This window comes from Ovis canadensis, chromosome 18 (assembly GCF_042477335.2).
Source record: "Ovis canadensis isolate MfBH-ARS-UI-01 breed Bighorn chromosome 18, ARS-UI_OviCan_v2, whole genome shotgun sequence".
Taxonomy (NCBI): domain Eukaryota; kingdom Metazoa; phylum Chordata; class Mammalia; order Artiodactyla; family Bovidae; genus Ovis; species Ovis canadensis.
In genome coordinates this window covers 47402676-47421504 of record NC_091262.1, presented here as the reverse complement: position 1 = coordinate 47421504, position 18829 = coordinate 47402676, and the positions used below count along the sequence as shown (strand labels likewise).

Genomic DNA, 18829 nt, shown 5'->3' with positions numbered 1-18829 from the left:
CCACTAGGGAGAGGAAAGAGGGAGGGTGCTGGAAGATGAGCCAATCTCTTTCTGTTTGGCTGGTGCAGTTTATCTTCTCTTAGCTCCAAATGCCCTTGTGTGTAGCAGACATTCCACTGCCAGCTTTTCATCGAGTGCCTTTTAGCCCCAACGTGTCCTCCACATCAAACAGTTCCTAACACAGCTGCTGGACTCTGGCTGACCTCTTGCTCACCCTCAGCTGAGTCCCACAAAGTACTCCCTGTAGCCTGTCACTGCTGGGGTCCCCTCCCCTCTGTAGCCAGGTCTCATCCATGCAGTTCAAGTCCAGCTCCCTTCAGCATGTCCACCCAGCCCTTAGGAGACTCACATTCTGGTAAGGTACCCTGCTTGGGCTATGCAGGCTGCCCTCTGCTACCCCTGTCATCACAGGCTGCTCTGCTCAGCCTCTGTGTCCACAAGTCTCCCCCAGATCCAGGGACACGATTTGAGCAGGTGACTGCTGTGGTCTGGGGCACAGTCTCCTGAAGGTTAGAATCCCAGCTCTAATGCGCTGCTGTGTGCTGGGTTTAGTCACTCAGTCGTATCTGACTCTGTGTGACCTCATGGACTGTAGCCCGCCAGGCTCCTCTGTCCATGGGGATTCTCCAGGCAGGAATACCAGAATGGGTTGCCATGCCCTCCTCCAGAGAATCTTTCCAACCCAGGGATCAAACCTGGGTCTCCAACACAGGTCTCCCACATTGCCGGCAGATTCTTTACCATCTGAGCCACCAGGGAAGTTATGTGACCTACAAAAAAATTGTATAACTTCTTTGTGCCTCTTTTACCCCATTGTAATCTGACAATAGTATTAATTTCCACCCCACGGGATTACTGGGAATGTTTTTTAACAAATATAAAGCTCTTATAATTACACTGGGCCCATAAGCATGGAGTGCTGTAAAGTAAGTGATAGACACACAAAGGCCACAGGTCCCCTCACCCCACTCCTGCCCATCTGCACTTACAGCGGAGGCTTTCCCTTCTCACGGTATCCTGCTCTTAAGGTTTGAGAATCCTGGAACTCCTTCGCTTGGCTTTGTGAGCTGGGGCAGGAGAGAACCACCAGGGAACTCCTTACCAAGCGACAGCCCTCCACCTCAAGGCTCCCTTCCCTACCATAGACAATCTCGCACCTTCTCAGAGAGCTGACATCTGTCCTGTCTACTCTCTCCTCTCTATAGAGATAAACAGATAGTTGTATATTTTGGAAGAAAACCATTTAAAAGTAAATTGCAGAAATCATGCTGACACTTCATCCCCTAAACATTACGGTATTGAGAACTTCCCTGGCAGTCTGGTGGCAGGCACGTGGCAAGCCAAAAACAAAACAAAACAAAACAACAAACACCACTCCCCAAAAAACCTTATAATATTCGTTTCCTAAGAGTGTTAATCTCCTAGGAATTTTTCTAAAATATTCTCCCACCTAATCACACTAGGCTTGTACCTAAGAAAATTAACATTAATTCCATAATATCATCTAATCTCCAATCCTTGTCCATATGTCTTCAGTTGTTCCCCTAATGTCTTTTGTGGCTTAAAAAAAATTTTTTTTAATCCAGGGTCCAACCAAGCTTCACATACTGCATTTGGTAGTTGTGTCGCTTTAGTCTCTTTGCTCTAGAAAATGCCCCTGTCTTCCTTTTTCCTTTTCTTAATGAAATCCACCACTTTGAAGATTCCAAGCTAGTTGCTGTGGAGAAGAGCTCACAGCATGAATTTTCTTCATCCACTTTTACCATCTCTCACCAAGAGGGAGGAGGCTGAGGAAGCCTCCCTTTAGAACGTATGATCCTCATCATCTCTTGTTTTCAGATTAAGGACCCAGCCTGGAATTCAGAGGTGGCCAGAACATTGTTGTTCAGTTGCTAAGTCATGTCAGATGCATTGTGAACCCACGGACTGCAGCCTGCCAGGCTTCCCTGTCCTTCACTGTCCCCTGGAGCTAGCTCAAACTCATGTTCATTGAGTTGGTGATGTCATCCAACCATCTCATCCTCTGTCATCGCCTTCTCCTCTGCCCTCAATCTTTCCCAGTATCAAGGTCTTTTCCAATGAGTTGGCTCTTCACATCAGGTGGCCAAAGTATTGCAGCTTCAGCTTCAGCATCAGTCTTCCAATGAATATTCAGAGTTGATTTCCTTTAGGATTGACTTGTTTGATCTCCTTGCTGTCCAAGGGACTCTCAAGAGTCTTCTCCAATACCACAGTTTAAAAGCATCAATTATTCAGTGCTCGGTTTTCTTTATAGTCCAATTCTCACATCCATACATGACTACCGGAAAAACCATAGCCTTGACTAGATTGACTTTTGTTGGCAAAGTGATGTCTCTGCTTTTGAATATGCTGTCTATGTTTGTCATTGCTTTTCTTCCAAGGAGCAAGTGTCTTTTAATTTCATGGCTGCAGTCACCATCTGCAGTGATTTTAGAGCCTAAGAAAATAAAATCTGCCTGTTTCCATTGTTTCCCCATCTGTTTGCCATGAAGTGATGGCCAGAACATGCCTATTCTTTATTTGGTTTCACAGGTTGTTGGAGGGGCATTACAGGAGCCTACCCTGCTGATAAGCCTGGATGGAGTGCCCAGGTGGGGGACTTCCTCATGGGGGCAATGGGAAAGTGATCTGGACTAGCCCAGAGGGCTTTCACTCCTTAGCACCCTGTCCTGCCCATGTGAGAAGGAAGCATTCCCTCCTGACTGGATCCTGAGAGAAGCTGGATCTTCCTCCCCAGGGACATAGCACCTATGTCTACAGACATAGGTGCTATGGAAGAGCTGCCTCTGGGCCCTAGGGGGTAGGTGGAGCTGGGTTTTGTGGCCCAAGGCCAAGAGCTAATCCTTTCAACTTTTTTCGGCCACTTTGCTATCAGGTGACCAGGATGGCAGGGCCAATCTGATAGTGGTGCTGTTTATAAAAGTCCCCTCAGCTGGGGCCAGAAGCTCTGGATCAGCGCCCACAATCCTGCTGACCTCCAGCACCTGCCTCTACAGGTACATTTTGTGGGCCCCTTTCTTAGCCCTTGGGATCCCCCGATATATATCCGGGGAATCACTGGAAATGGAGGGATGCAGGGACCCTGGGTTAGGTGTAGGAAGCCTGAGTTCTAGTTCTTGCTGCCCAGTTCCAAACTTCAGTTTCCCCAGTTGTAAATGAGAAGCTTAGACTGGGCCTATCTAGGGACCCTTAGTGTGACGAGTGGAGAGGTGGGTAGGGCTCTTCACCTGGCATGAGGATAGCCCTGGCCTGGCTGCAGCCCAGCTCAGCCTTCAAGACTGTGAGGGGAGGATTTCCCTGGTGGTCCAGTGGTTAAGAATCCTCCTTGCAATGCAGGAGATGCAGGTTCAGTCCCTGGTCGGGGAGCTAAGCTCCCACACGCTACAGAGCAATGAAGTCCACGCACTACAACTAAGACCCAAAGCAGCCAAATAAATAAATATTTAAAAGCAGTGAGAGATGTGAGAGACTTCCCTGGTGGTCCAGGGGTTAGGTCTCTCCATTTCCGCTCCAGGAGGCACAGTTCAATCCCTAGTCTGGAAACTGAGATTCCCACGTAATAAGCTGCACAGCCAAAAAAATAAAAATAAAAAGACTGAGAGAATGAGGATTTGCCCTCTTTTTGGGGTCTTAATAAGGAATGGCCTAGGGAAGAGGGCATCAAAAGCCATTTGCATGAGCCCTGGGATCTTGGTCTCATCAGTGTTGCGAAGAGGGGAGCAGCTCCCTGTTCCCAGGGTATAAGGAGGCACCCTTTGGCACAAGGCCGAGCATACACCCTGCACTGGGGTTCACAAGAGTGCTTTCCCATTTTGAAGTGATCACTTCAGCCTCAGAATTGGAAGCAGGTGATGGGCAGAGGGGAGGGCCAGGGCTGGGAGTTCAGACACTCATGTTGGGAATCTCAGGGCTCCTTTCCAGGCCTCAGATTCTGTGATGCACTGTGGATGAGGTCCTGGGATGCAGGACCTATGTAATTTAGTGGATGTAGCTCCGTCTTGCTCAGTCTGTCTGCCTGGGAACCAAGGACAGAATGTGGGCAAGTGCTTATTGACTGAATAAACAAGTGAATGAATGGCTCCATCTCGCCCCTCCTTCCTCTTCCCCTGCAGTGGGTACAGATGGCACTGTCCCAGCCCAGTCCCTTCTCAGCCATGGAGCTTCTCCTGGCCTCTGCCGTCTTCTGCCTGGTATTCTGGGTGGTCAGGACCTGGCGGCCTCGGGTCCCTCAAGGCCTGAAGAGTCCACCAGAGCCCTGGGGCTGGCCCCTGCTCGGGCACGTGCTGACCTTGGGGAAGAACCCACACGTGGTCCTGTCGCAGCTGAGCCAGCGCTATGGGGACGTGCTGCAGATCCGCATTGGCTGCACACCCGTGCTGGTGCTCAGCGGCCTGGACACCATCCGGCAGGCCCTGGTGCGGCAGGGCGATGATTTCAAGGGCCGGCCCGACCTCTACAGCTTCACTTTGATCACTGAAGGCCAGAGCATGACCTTCAACCCAGACTCTGGACCGGTGTGGGCTGCCCGGCGACGCCTGGCCCAGAATGCTCTCAACACCTTCTCCGTGGCCTCAGACCCATCTTCCTCCTCCTCCTGCTACCTGGAGGATCATGTGAGCAAGGAGGCTGAGGCCCTCCTGGGCAAGTTCCAGGAGCTGATGTCAGGGCCTGGGCACTTCGACCCCTATGGCCACGTGGTGGCATCGGTGGCCAATGTCATCGGTGCCATGTGCTTCGGGCAGCACTTCCCCCAGAGCAGTAAGGAGATGCTCAGTGTGGTGGAGAGCAGCCATGATTTCGTGGAATCCGCCATCTCTGGGAATCCTGTGGACTTCTTCCCCATCCTTAAATACCTGCCCAACCCGGGTCTGCAAAGGTTCAAGAGCTTCAACCAGAGGTTCCTGCAGTTCGTGCGGAAAACAGTCCAGGAGCACTACCAGGACTTTGACAAGGTGAGCCCAGGGTGCAGGTGGTATGAGGGCACCCTAGAGTCTGGGTGTGGCCCCACTCCCCCAGCACCAAGGCACCCACACAGCTGGGGTGTGGCCAAGGCCCAGGAAGTCTCTGGGACACCTCAGACCAGCTGTGTGACCTGGGGCCAGTCTCTCTCCCTCTCTGGCCTCAGTTTCCTTGGGCTACAGCAGCCTTCTCAGGGTTGCTCAAAGCCCCAGAGAGGTAACCCCGTGCATGGGGCCCTGGCAGAGCCCAGAATGCGGAGTGCTGTTATTAGGAGAAGACTTTTGTTTTACAGGAACCTGAACTCTGACAGAGGCTAATTCCCAGCTCACATGTCACTTAGCTTCCCTGTACTCACACCAACCTCCTCCTGTGAAATTGGACCCCTGGAGTTATTGAGAGGAAGGGTCAATGGAGTATGAAATGATACTTTAAGCCCTACCTAGGGCTGCTACTGAGCTTCCCAGGTGGTGCTAGTGATAAAGAACCCTCCTGCCAAGGCAGGAGACATGAGCTCAGTCCCTGGGTCGGGAAGATTCCCTGGAGGAGGGCATGGCAACCCACTCCAGTTTTCTTGTCTGGAGAATCCCATGGACAGAGGAGCCTGGCAGGCTGCAGTCCATAGGGTCACAGAGTTGGACACGACTGAAGCGACAGCACACACAGGGGGCTACTACCAGCTGCTGTGTGAGCTCAACTTCCTGCCCAGAGGCCAGCAGCTGGGGCCGTAAGGGATGGGACGAGGGGCTCCAGCCTTCCACCCCAGGAGTGCTGGGGTGACCCTAAACTTATGCCCCCTCAGAACAGCGTCCAGGACATCGTAGGCGCCCTGTTCAAGCACAGTGAGGATAACTCCCAAGCCAGCAGTCGCCTCATCTCCCAGGAGAAGACTGTCAACCTTGTTAACGACCTCTTTGGGGCCGGTAGGAGCCAGACCCTTGCCCCTCCATCCCTCAGTGCCTGCTACTCACCCACAGCCTTGCCTAGCCCTCGGGTCCATCAGATAACCCATCAACCACAAGTCAGGTGGTACAGGCCCAGGCTCAAAGTTTGAGCCCAGGAGGTACCACCAACTCCTGGTGAAAACCCAGCCAAGTCCCTCTCCTCCTCTGGGTCAGTTTCCCCTTCTAAACGATAAAGGCTTCTTTGGTCTATAAGTCTGGGCCCTTGTAATCCCTGCAGCTAAACTTAAAAGCAGTTACTCAAGTTTGTGCAGAGGAGACTCTGCCTCAGCCCTTGGAAAAGTCAAGGTGAGGATCTTCGGGGAAGGAAGCAGAGAAAGACATGCTTAGTAATACATGGTGGGTGCTTGGTAAATACTGCCTTCTCACTCTTGTCTTCCTTTCTTCCTCACCGTGCCCCATGTTGTCCAGGGTTTGACACCATCACAACAGCCATCTCCTGGAGCCTTATGTACATTGTGACAAATCCTAAGATACAGAGAAAGATCCAGGAGGACCTGGGTATGTGGTGTCCCCCAGCCCTCTGGTGAAGGGAAGCCTTGGGGTCCAAGGTCCTCTGTTCAATCTACATATAGCTGTTATGTGTCTACTAAGCCCTGGGCATGCGGTGGTGCCCACCCTTGCCTAGAAGATACTGGAGGGTCACTGGCTCTCAGACCTGTAAACTTACATAGGACCATGTAGGGTGATGCCCGGTATGAATGGGGACGCAGGTGCCGTGGAGCAGGGGAGACAGCCCCTAAGCCGTGTCTGTCCTCCGTGCTTGTAGACAGAGTGATTGGCAGGGCACGGCGGCCCCGGCTCTCCGACAGACCCCAGCTGCCCTATTTGGAGGCCTTCATCCTGGAGACCTTCCGACACTCCTCCTTCGTCCCCTTCACCATCCCACACAGGTGAGGCCTGCTTCTTCCGCCCTCACACCCCTGAAGTCTTTTCCCTCTTTTCCCTCCTGCTTCTCAGCCCTGGCCCTGGTCAGACCTTGGCATCTCCTTCCTGCCCATGACACCAGATTCCTCCCAGACCTTGGCCTCTACTCTGCCCCCATCCAGTCCAAACATGGTCAAAATACCCAGGTGTCAGAAGAAAACCAAACTCTGACCTCAGCTCTCATTCACCTCTACTCACATTCCCTCCTTCGTATGCTCAACCCAGCCAGGCTGGCCTAACCACCCCTCACGAACATGAACCGGCCAGCCTCCAATTTTGCTTCTGCTGGAGCTTCTGCTGGAATACCTTGTACCCTCTTCTCTGGCTACCAGAATCCTATCTTATCCTATTCTGGCACGAACTTCCCATCCCCTAGAAGCCTTTCTTGACTCGTCCAGCTGGCATAACTTCATTCTGATATTTTGTAGGACTTAGAGCCATTTGTCCTATAGGATTAGGTCCTGGGATGTTAAGAATGTCCAGAGAGTTAGCAAGCACTTACTTCAGCCCATACATTGGTCTAGTTATTCCCAGAGGAAGAGGCCTAACTCCTCAGCCAGACTGGGAACTCCCCAGGACTGGCCCAGACTCCCTGCTATTTAGCTCCGGAGAATGGCCAAGGGTAGAGTTGGCTACAGACAAAAGTTTAATAAACATTTGCTGAAGAACAGGATCTGAGAAAGGGGAAGAACCGTTTCAACCCTTCTTTGCTCCCGATATTCCCTCCTAGTGTACAGTGGGGAGACCACGGTGGGCAGGCTAATGGAGCAGGGTGGAGGTAGACGCAGGAACCTCCTGAGGTGGGGGAGGGGGCCTTCATCCTGGAGACCTTCCGACTCTCCTCCTTTGTCCCCTTCACCACGCCCACAAGTGAGGACTGCGTGTTCAGCCCTCCCAACCCTGTAGTCTTTGCCATGTTTTGTCCCCTGCTTCTGGAGAGAGAAATTAGGAGTTTGGGATTAACATATATACAACTATTATATATATAATGGATAATAACAACAAGGACATACTATATGGTATATTCAATATCTTCTAACAACCTATCATGGAAAAGAATCTGAAAAAGAATTCATGTATATCAGTTTACAGTGTTGTATTAGTTTTGTATGTGATTTGTTTCAGCAAAGTTTCAGCAAACTTTGAAACAAACAAACTAATTTGTTTCAATTAGTTTCAGCAAGGCGATCCTGTTTTACAGATAAAATTAGGAGTTGGGGATTCAATTTTACAGATAAATTGAATCACTTTGTTGTACATTTGAAACTAATACAACATTGTAAATTAGCTATCTGTCAAGTTTTGGACTTCCTCAGTGATCCAGGGGTTAAGACTCTGCCTTCCAGGGCAGGGGATGTGGGCTCAATCCCTGGTTGGGGAGATAAAGTTCCACATGCCACAGGCATGGGGCCAAAAAAAAGTTTTTAAAAGATGCCAATAATTATATGTCAGTTTTTCTTAATGATTAAAAAAGAAACCCTCCCAGAGACACACCTCAATTTTCCAGCCCCTGAACCTGACAAAGCCCTCTTCCCTCCTTAGCACAACAAGGGATACAACACTGAATGGCTTCTTCATACCCAAGGAACGCTGTGTCTTCATAAACCAGTGGCAGGTCAATCATGACCCGTGAGTACACGTCCCCCACTGAAAAATGTGTGATATTCAGCAGTCAGGAAAGCTGTTTGTCCCCCTAGGAACTGGTTGCACAATAAAGGAATGGGGCCTCGATGGCTAGTTAGCCTGCTCCAAGGAATAAAATGTAGGTCCAGGTTTCTCAAACTTTAGTGCATTGACTAGGAAGTTGGTTATAGATGATGGCACTCTATACCCCAACATTCTCCATCAGATGGTAAGGTGGAGTACCTCAGGTGATTCTGATTTGAATGACTTAGGGACTTCTTTGGATAATCCCACTATAGTCTATAAGTAGAAGACTCATATAATTTACCATGCAAACTAGGGCCCTTCTGAGTGTAAAAAAAAGATGCTATTGATAATTACTACAAAACCATGAGCATAAACGAGGATGGACCATTGGTCCCCCTTACGTATTGAGTAGGATAGAGACGGACAGATGTTCCTTCTTTTAACATCTTTTAGTTAAAGTATGATTTCTTTAAAATAGCAAGTTACTATTAAAAAGCACTATTTCCAAGGCTGGTAATTTTAGAGCGAGCTATGTAAAGAAACAAGCATCAGAAAACAGTTTGGCTCCTTTCTCCACTCTGGATTCATTGCTCTATTAGACAGATCTAACACAGAAGTCCCGCCCACCAGGCCTTTCACCTGAAGGGTCTCCCCAACCCAGAGATTCCACTTCCTCTGTTCATCTTGCAGGAAGCTGTGGGGGGACCCATCTGAGTTCCGGCCAGAGAGATTCCTCACGTCTGATGGCACCGCCATTGATAAGTTCGCAAGCGAGAAAGTGTTACTCTTCGGCATGGGCAAGCGCCGGTGCATAGGGGAGGTCATGGCCAGGTGGGAGGTCTTCCTCTTCCTGGCCATCTTGCTGCAGCGGCTGGAGTTCAGCGTGCCAGCAGGTGTGAAAGTGGACCTAACCCCCAACTACGGGCTGACCATGAAGCACCCCCGCTGTGAGCATGTGCAGGCACGGCTGCGCTTCCCCACCAAGTGAAGAAGTTGCTGGCCTTCTGAGGCAGAGGGAAGGGAAGGGTGGCGGTCATTGAGGAAGCCTCGTTTCTTTTCCTTTCTTTCTTTTTAACTAACAGCTATATATACCATACAATTGTAGGCCAACTATACTTCAAAAAATAAACAACCTCATAGAAACAGAGATTAGGTTTGTGATTACAGTGAGAGGGAAAATTTGAATGAAGGTGGTCAAAAGGCACAAATTTCCAGTTATAAGATAAATAAGTACTAGAAATGTGATATATAATGTGATTAATGTAATTAACACTACTGTACATTATATATGAAAGTTGTTGAGAGTAAATCCTAAAAGTTCTCATCACAAGAAATAATTTTTTTCTATTTCTTTAATTTTGTATCTATTCAAGATGATAGATGTTCAGTAAACTTATTGTGATAATCATCTCATGATGCTTATAAGTCCATCATTCTGCTGTACACCTTAAACTTATAGAACGCTATACATCAGTCATATCTCAACAAAACTAAAAAAAGAAGGGGGCAGAAGAAGTGGATAGACAGTTCTCTGATGAAGATATGCAAAGGGACAAGTACATGAAAAAATACTCAGCATTATTAGTTACTGCATGCATGTGTCCAATTCTGTGTGACCACAACAACTGCAGCCTGCCAGTCTCCTCGGTCCATGCAATTCTCCAGGCAAGAATACTGGGGTGGGTTGCTATGCCCTCCTACAGGGGACCTTCTCAATCCAGGGACCAAACCCATGTCTCTTATGTCTAACCCACATTGGCAGGTGGGTTCTTTACCATTAGCGCCACCTGGGAAGCCCTATTAGTTATTGGGAGAAGGCAATGGCACCCCACTCCAGTACTCTTGCCTGGAAAATACCATGGATGGAGGAGCCTGGTGGGCTGCAGTCCATGGGGTCGCGAAGAGTCGGACACGACTGAGCGACTTCACTTTGACTTTTCACTTTCATGCATTGGAGAAGGAAATGGCAACCCACTCCAGTGTTCTTGCCTGGAGAATCCCAGGGATGGGGGAGCCTGGTGGGCTACCGTCTATGGGAAATGCAAATCAAAAACACAACGAGGTACCATTTCACACCTACTAGAATGGGTATAATAAAAATTAAAGACTAGACTGTTATTTGGGAATCCCCTGGAAATCCGCTAGTTAGGGTCCCATGCTCACTCTGCTCAGGGCCCAGATTCGATCACTGGTCAGGGAACTGAGATTGTGCAAGCTGTGCAGTGTAGGAAAAATAAAACTAACCTGTGATCACATGATCACCTCAATAGATGCAGAAAAAGCATTTGATAAAATTCAACACTTATTTTTGATATTTAAAAAACTCAAGAAGGTAGACATAGAGGGAATGTACCTCACATAATAAAGGCCATATATGATAAGCTCACCGTTAACATCATACTCAATGGTGAAAGCTGAAAGCATTCTTCTAAGATCATGAACAAGACAAGGATGCCCACTTTTATTCAACATAGCGTTGGAAGTGCTACCCAGAGCATTTGGACAAAAAAAATTAATTAAAAAGCATCCAAATTGGAAAGGAAGATGTTAAACCTTCCTATTTGCAGATGACATGATATTACATTTAGAAAACCCTAAAGACTCCACTAAAAAATTACTAGAAATTATAAACTAATTCAGTAAAGTCTCAGAATTCCAAATCAATATACAAATATCTGTGGCATTTCTATATACTGATAACGAACTATTGGAAAGAGAAATTAAGAAAGCAATCCCACTTACGATTGCTTCAAGAAGAATAAAATATCTACAGATAAATTTAACCAAGGAGGTAAAAGGAACCCACGGAGAACTGGACTTCTTCCCAACGGCTCAGCAGGTAAAGAATCCACCTGCAATGCAAGAGATATGGGAGACAAGAGTTCGATCCCTGGGCTGGGAAGGTCCCCCAGAGAAGGAAATGGCCAGCCACACCAGTACTCTGGCCTGAAAAGCCCCATGGACAGGAGCCTGCTGGGCTGTAGTCCACGGGGTCACAAAGAGTCAGACACGACTGAAAACCAAGCACACGCACAAGCACACTGAAAACAGTAAGACACTGGTGAGAGAAGCCGAAGAAGAAACAAGTAATGGAAAGACATTCTGTGCTAGTGGATTGGAAGAATTAATATTCTAAAATGTCCATACTTTCCAAAGCAATCTACAGATTCAAGACAATCCCTATCAGAATTCCAACGGCATTTTAAACAGATATATAACAGACAATCCTAAAATTGGCATAGATGCCTAAAAACAGATCCCAAATAACCAAAACAACTTTGAGAAGAAAGAATACGGTTGGACGCATCATGTTCTCTGATTTCAAACTGTATTACCAAGGTATAGTCATGGAAACAGTATGGTATTGGCCTAAAAACAGACACAATAGAACTGAATAGAGAACCCAGAAATAAATCTATGTGTATATGGTCAATCAATTTTTGACAAAGGAGTCAAAAATATCCAATGGGGAAAGGGTGGTCTCTTCAACAACCAGTGTTGGGAAACAGGACAGTCAAATGCAAATGAGTGAAACTGGATTGCTATCTTACACCACACACAAAAATTAATTCAAAAGGGATCAAAGATATATCCATAAGACCTGAAACCATAAAACCAGAAGGAAACATAAGTGGTAAGCTCCTTGATATTAGTCTTGGTGGTGATTTTTTGGGTTTGAAACCAAAGGCAATGGCAACAAAAGCAAAAATAAACGAACAGGACTACACCAAACTAAAAAACTTCTGCATGGTAAAGGAAACCATCAACAAAATGAAAAGGGCAACTGACAGAGTAAGAAGTGTATGCTAAGTTGTTTGAGTCATGTCTGACTCTTTGTGATCCCATGGACCATAACATGCCAGGCTCCTCTGTCCATGGGATTCTCCAGGCAATAATACTGGAGTGGGTTGCCATGACCTCCTCCAGGGGATCTTCCAGCCTCACGAATCTGTAATTATATACATTATATATATTAATTATTTGTATATTACATAATTAAAATTTGCAACAATATGAATCAATCTTGAGGGCATTATGCTAAATGAAATAATTCAGACGGAGAAAGCCAAATAACATATGAACTCACTTATATGAGAAATCTAAAAATAAAAAGTCCCAATACCCCAAACAAACAAACAAAAAACAAGCTCACGTGTCTAGAGAATAAATTGGTCATAGCCAGAGGTAGGGGTGGGGACAGGGGTTTCATAGTGGGTGAAGGATGTTAAAAAGTACAAACTTCCAGCTACAAAGTAAGTAATGGGAATGTAATGTATAGTATTGTAACTTTAGTTAACAATAATATTTTGAATATTTGAAAGATGCTAAGAGAGTAAATCTTAAAAGTAAGCATCACAAGAAAAAAATTGTAACTATATCTGGTAACTTATGTTAACTAGATTTCCGTGGTGATCATTTTACAATATATACAAATAGTGAACCATTATGTTTTTTACCTGATACTATAATAATGTTATGTCAATTATATCACAATTTTTAAAATGGACATTAAAAAAAATAAAAATAATAAAAATTTAAAATGGACATTAACATGTTGGTGGGGACCTGGAAAAGCTGTAACCTTTGTGCGTTACAAGGATGAATATAAAATGATACAATCCCTGTGAAAAATGGTTTGTCAGTTCCTCAAAAAGTTAAGCATATAATTACCATGTGACTCAACAACTCTAAGGTATTTACATAAAAGAACTGAAAACAGGTGTTTGAACAAAAACTTGCATAGAAATGTCCAGAGCAGCATTATTCTCAATAGTTAAAAGGTGGAAACAACCCAAGTGTCCAACAACAGGTGTATGGATAAATAAAATGTGGCATCAACATACAATGGAACACTATTCAGCCATGAAAAAGGAATGGCATTCTACAATACGTGTAAACTTTGAGAACATTATGCCAAGTGGAATAAGCCTGGTACAAAAGGACACATACTATATGATTCTACTTACGGGAGGGATCTAGATTAGGCAAATTTATAGAGAAAGAATTTTAGAGGTCACCAAGGGCTGGGGAAGGGGTTGGGAAGGGGTTGGGAAGGGAAGAATGGAGATTACTGTTTAACAACTGCAGAGTTTCTGTTTGGGATGATGAAAAATTCCAGAAATGAATAGTAGTAATAGTTGCACAGCATCGTGAATACACTTAATGCCACTGACTGACACACAAATAGTTAACATGGTAAATTTTGTTATGCATATTTTACTACAGTTTTTAAAGGCAAGTAGATGGATGGCATCACCAACTCAATGGACGTGAGTTTAAGTGAACTCCGGGAGTTGGTGATGGACAGGGAGGCCTGACGTGCTGCAATTCATGGGGTCGCAAAGAGTCGGTCACGACTGAGCAACTGAACTGAACTGAACTGAAAACACAATAAAGTATTGTGTTCAATAAAAAGAAACAAGCATCAAAGCCACAAAAAGACACGGAGGAACTTTAAACACATATTGCTAATTGAAAGAATCCAATTGAAAAGGTTGCCAGTTTTATGAATCCAACTATATGACATTCTGGGAGAAGGCAATGGCACCCCACTCCAGTACTCTTGCCTGGAAAATCCCATGGATGGAGGAGCCTGGAAGGCTGCAGTCCATGGGGTCGCTAAGAGTCGGACACGACTGAGCATCTTCACTTTCACTTTTCACTTTCATGCATTGGAGAAGGAAATGGCAACCCACTCCAGTGTTCTTGCCTGGAGAACCCCAGGAATGGGGCAGCTGGTGGGCTGCCGTCTATGGGGTCGCACAGAGTTGGACACGACTGAAGCGACTTAGCAGCAGCAGCAGCAGCATATGACATTCTGAAAAAGCTAAAACAATGTAGACAGTAGCAGATTAGTGGTTGCCACAAGTTCAAGGATAAGGAGGTGGCCTGGAGGAGGGGGAGATGAAAAGGAGGAGCACAGAGCGGTTTTAGGGCAGTGAAACGATCCTATCAGTGCCATAATGGTGGGTACACGGCATTTGTCTTGACCCAAAGAGTGTACAACAAGAATGAACCCTGTTGTAAACTATGGATTTTAGTTACTAAAACTGTATCAATACTGATTCACTGATTGTCAAATGATTGCGATTATTGCAAGTAATGCAAGATGTCAGTAACAGGGGAAACTGGGAGCAGGGAAGGCAGGTACAAGGGCACTCTCAGTACCTTCTGCTCATTCTTCTATATCCTAAAACTGTTCCCAAAATGGCCTATCAGTTAAGAACACAAAAGACAAGTAATCCAACAAAAATATTGCAAAAACATTAGGGAACAAAGGCGCAGGCTGTCCCCTGTCTTCATGTGGCCCCGGGGGGTGGTGCTCTCACCATGCTCACACCCATAGTTCCAGAGCCCTCTCTTCCCATCAGATGTGCCTTAATTTCACAACCAGTGTTTCCACCTGTAAAATGGAGGCAGAGAGCTGAATTAGTTCAATCTTATAAGACCACTCAATTCTAAGTGCATACTAAGTTTGCTTTGGTCTTCACAAAATAAGAGACCTATGCACTATGTTTTTTGTTTTAAATGTTTATTTATCTGGCTGCACCAGGTCTTAATTTCGGTACACAAGATCTTTAGTTGTGGCATTCCAGATCTAGTTCCCTGACCAAGGATGGAACCCCGGGCCCCCTGCATTGGAAGTTTGGAGTATTAGCCACTGGACCATCGGGGAAGTTCCTGTTCATTATGTTTCATATGTATGAGCAAGGTCCTTCACACAGAAAAAAAAAAAAATGGATACAGAAAAACAGAAATTGAGGATGCTAAGATTTGGTCTTCATCCCTTCCCGCACACACCTGAACTGACCACCTGCCTCCTTATTGCCCCTCCAGCCCAAGGCTTTTTCCAAGGACACATCTTTATGCTTGAGAGACCAACTTGGTATAGTGTGACTCTGGAGTACTCATCCCCTTGGTGGGTTAGAGATGAAGGAAAGAAAATGATGGAAGAATTCTCAGGGAGGGTCCTAGAAGGAGGTAGAAGAGAAAGACACAGAAAGAATGGCTGTGCCCACACAGCTATCCTGAAATAGCCTCATCCACATGGGCAGTCGAGTGAGTTCTGCAAAGTGAATCCTCTTTTCCTATTGCCTTTTATCCCTGCATCAGAGATGTATTCTGTAGGAAAAATAGTCACTAATAGTTCAAACTGAAAATTTAGTAAGAAGATGGCTCAGATGGTGACCAGTCCCTAGGTGCTGAGGTCCTAGGAGTGACTTTACAGAGTTTTGATCCTGCCAGCACCTCTTTCCAACTGGCCCATATACTTGACTGCTGGACCTCACTTCCTACAGCTTCTGAGCAATAACCACAAGGACTAATAGGGCTAAGCTGCAATGCCACCTTCGGCCAACAGGAGTGCTACTACCTAATACACGCCATCTGCATTCTTGCTGAAGCGTTCCTTCAGTTAATTTTTGCCTTCTTTGTTTCTAATCAAGATTCAGCCTTATACGTCCTAAAAATTGCAGTTCTCTGAGATGAGATGACCCACGCCAGTGTTCTTGCCTGAAGAATCCCAGGGACGGGCGGAGCCTGGTGGGCTGCCGTCTGTGGGGTCGCACAGAGTCGGACACGACTGAAGCAACTTAGCAGCAGCAGCAGCAGCAGAGATGAGATGAAAACAAGCCAGACCTCATTTCCAAAGTGTTCATCCAGTGGATGAATTGCCCCAACCTTCTGGAAATAATCACGGCTGTCTGCGGTTTTGAAGAAAATAATACAAGAGCAAACTCAGGACTTCCCTGGTGGTCCTGCGGTAAAGAATCTGCCGGCCAACGCAGGGGACGTGGGTCTGATCCCTGGGGTGGGAAGATCTCACACGCTGCTGGGCAATAAGCCTGCGCACCACAACTCTGCAGCCCGTGTGCCTGGAGCCCATGCTCCGCTGCAAGAGAAGCCACCACAGTCGGGAGCCCACGCGTTGCAACTGCAGAGTAGCCCCCACTCGCCACACCTAGAGAAAGCCTGCATGCAGAAATGAAGCCCCAGCACAGCCACAAATGAATAAATAAATAAATAAATTTGAAAAAGAAAAGAACAAAATCAGCCGGATTCTGTGTTAAAGTCCTGGAGGGAGGAAGCACCTCACCTGGGCTCAGCTTGTCTATTTCCAGGCCTGTCCTCAAACCCAGAGCAAACTCCTCGAAGAAACCTCTGAGGAAACACAGCCCACCTGTCAGACGAAGGAGGCACAGCTCTGCCCCAGGGAATTGTGGTCCGAGGGAGAGGACAGTCCTATCCTGGGAACCTGAGACCCGTTCCCACATGTCGCAAGCTGAGGGAGGAGACAGCAGCCCTCCCGGGGGGCTCCAGTCTGAGGGGGGAACGAGCCTGCTCTGCAAGGCCCAGTCTGATAATCGGGCTGCAGCCCAGGCCTGGGAATCTCAAGAAACACCACCCTGTCTGAGGAAGGAGATGGGCCCTTGCTCTGGGAGCTCCAGTCTGTTAGGGACATGGTCCTATCCTTTGGAGCCTCCAACTACTGGAAAACTCCACTGAGTCACCCTGTCGGCACACGTTCAGTTCAGTCGCTCAGTTGTGTCTGATTCTTTGCGACCCCATGGACTGCAGCACACCAGGCCTCCCTGTCCATCACCAACTCCCAGAGTTTACCGAAACTCCTGTCCATTGAGTTGGTGATGTCATCCAACCATCTCATCCTCTGTTGTCCCCTTGTAGAGACCCCTAACAAGCAACAAACAGACACTACCATACTTTGCCAATCCAAGACTCAGTCAAGGCCCAGTGGCAGTCACCCTAGGTCACTGCCCTGGCTGGCTCCCTGTGGTCAGAAGTTGGCCTGAGCTTCTCACGCACACCTGGCCAATCTTTAACTCACTTGGGCTGACTTAGGGCTCCCTTCGTGCTAGGGCCAAAGGAACAGAAGTGGGACGTGGAGACTTTGCCCTCCATGCACCCTTCTGCCCCCCACAGCAGGCTGGAGGCAGCAGGCTGGAAACACTTCTGTCCTGTCCCTTTCTGGGCAGGCTCTGGACACACACCATCCCAGGTTGTTCTCACAACAACCTCAGAAGGCAGATACTGTGACAGCCCCTTTAGAGATAAGGAACACAAGGCTCAGAATTGGTGGGGGAGGGACTCAGAGCTGGGTCTCTTCCCCTGCCTCACCTCCTTAGCCAGGACTGTCTGGCTAGAACAGGGCAGCTCAGAAATGTAATATGATCATTGAACCATGTGGAGATTTGGAGAGAACACTGGGCTGGAGGATTAGGAGCCCTGAACTCAGGTTTTAGGTATGGTAAATTTGGGCAAGTCCCTCCTCTTCCCTGGGCCTCTGATCCCCCGTCCTCAGCCAGCTCTGAGGTCTTACCATAAATCAAGATCAGGCCACTGGCAATGACCCCTGGTCTGCTAGCCACACTTAAGGCTATGGGCAACATCCCATGAGAATCTGGCAAACTGTGGGGTACAGGGCACTGGGGAGAGGTAATTTGGCAAAGATGAAATGGTGGGGAGACCCCTATACTGGGAAAAGCCCTCGGCTGGGAATTTCATGTCAGCCTAACAGGGGAAATTAAGTGATTTTCCTAAGTCTCCTATATTGTCCAGTTCAGACTCTCAACTCCTTTTATCACAGGCATCCACCCCTAACTAGCACTTTCCTTTACATAACTCAGTTCATGGGACTTCCCTGGTGGTCCAGCGGCTAAGACTCCTCGCTGTCAATGCAGGGGGGCCAGGTTCCAACCCTGGTCGGAGAACTAGATCCCAGATGCTGCAACTAACAGTTCGCATGCCTCAACTAGAGTCCTCATGCCGCAATGAAGGATCAAGGATCTCAAGTGCTGCAACTGAGATCCCTCAGTTCAGGTCCTTGAGAGAGGAGTTTGATTGAACCAGCCATCTGTCAGTCAGCGTTGGGTCCCCTCAGAACAGAATCTACCTTTGGTCCAAATAGTCACCTTGGCAGATGAACTCTGCAAACCAGGCCCAGGAAAGACAGTGGCGTAGAAAAAAGCTAACAGAGCCACATAAGAGACCCCGTTTGTCATCTTCTCCTGCCCTGCCCACTCCTCCCCATACCTTTAGTGCAAAGCAATCTTGCCCTCACCCTCAGTACTCCCTGAGACTCCAAAAGGCTGGGTTTCTTGGCAAATTGGGAAAAAAAAAAAAACTATTCTTTTTTATTTTCTTACTGTGATGTAGTCAATAAAACTAGAGTAGGAAATAGCAACCCGCTCCAGTATTCTTGCCTGGAAAATTCCACAGACAGAGGAGCCTGGCAGGCAACAGTCCATGCGGTCACAAAGAGCTGGACACGACTGAGCTCACACACAACCAGTTAG

General features: G+C 47.3%; 1 protein-coding gene across 1 annotated transcript; it reads left to right on the top strand.

The window, feature by feature from the left end:
• The first annotated feature begins 293 nt into the window (after positions 1-293).
• CYP1A2 (cytochrome P450 family 1 subfamily A member 2) lies at positions 294-9663 on the top strand. Its single transcript, XM_069560176.1, has 9 exons — positions 294-355; positions 2554-2612; positions 2897-3017; positions 4134-4973; positions 5780-5900; positions 6351-6440; positions 6709-6832; positions 8409-8495; positions 9207-9663. Exons 4-9 carry the CDS (start codon positions 4143-4145, stop codon positions 9502-9504), a joined length of 1551 nt encoding a protein of 516 aa, XP_069416277.1. The 5' UTR covers positions 294-355; positions 2554-2612; positions 2897-3017; positions 4134-4142; the 3' UTR covers positions 9505-9663.
• Positions 9664-18829: the final 9166 nt, after the last annotated feature.

Coding starts and splice junctions, on each gene's coding strand:
- CYP1A2 (XM_069560176.1), top strand. CDS start 4,143: ATGGCACTGTCCCAGCCCAGTCCCTTCTCAGCCATGGAGCTTCTCCTG. Junction 4,974..5,779: donor ACTACCAGGACTTTGACAAG/GTGAGCCCAGGG, acceptor ATGCCCCCTCAG/AACAGCGTCCAGGACATCGT. Junction 8,496..9,206: donor TGGCAGGTCAATCATGACCC/GTGAGTACACGT, acceptor TTCATCTTGCAG/GAAGCTGTGGGGGGACCCAT.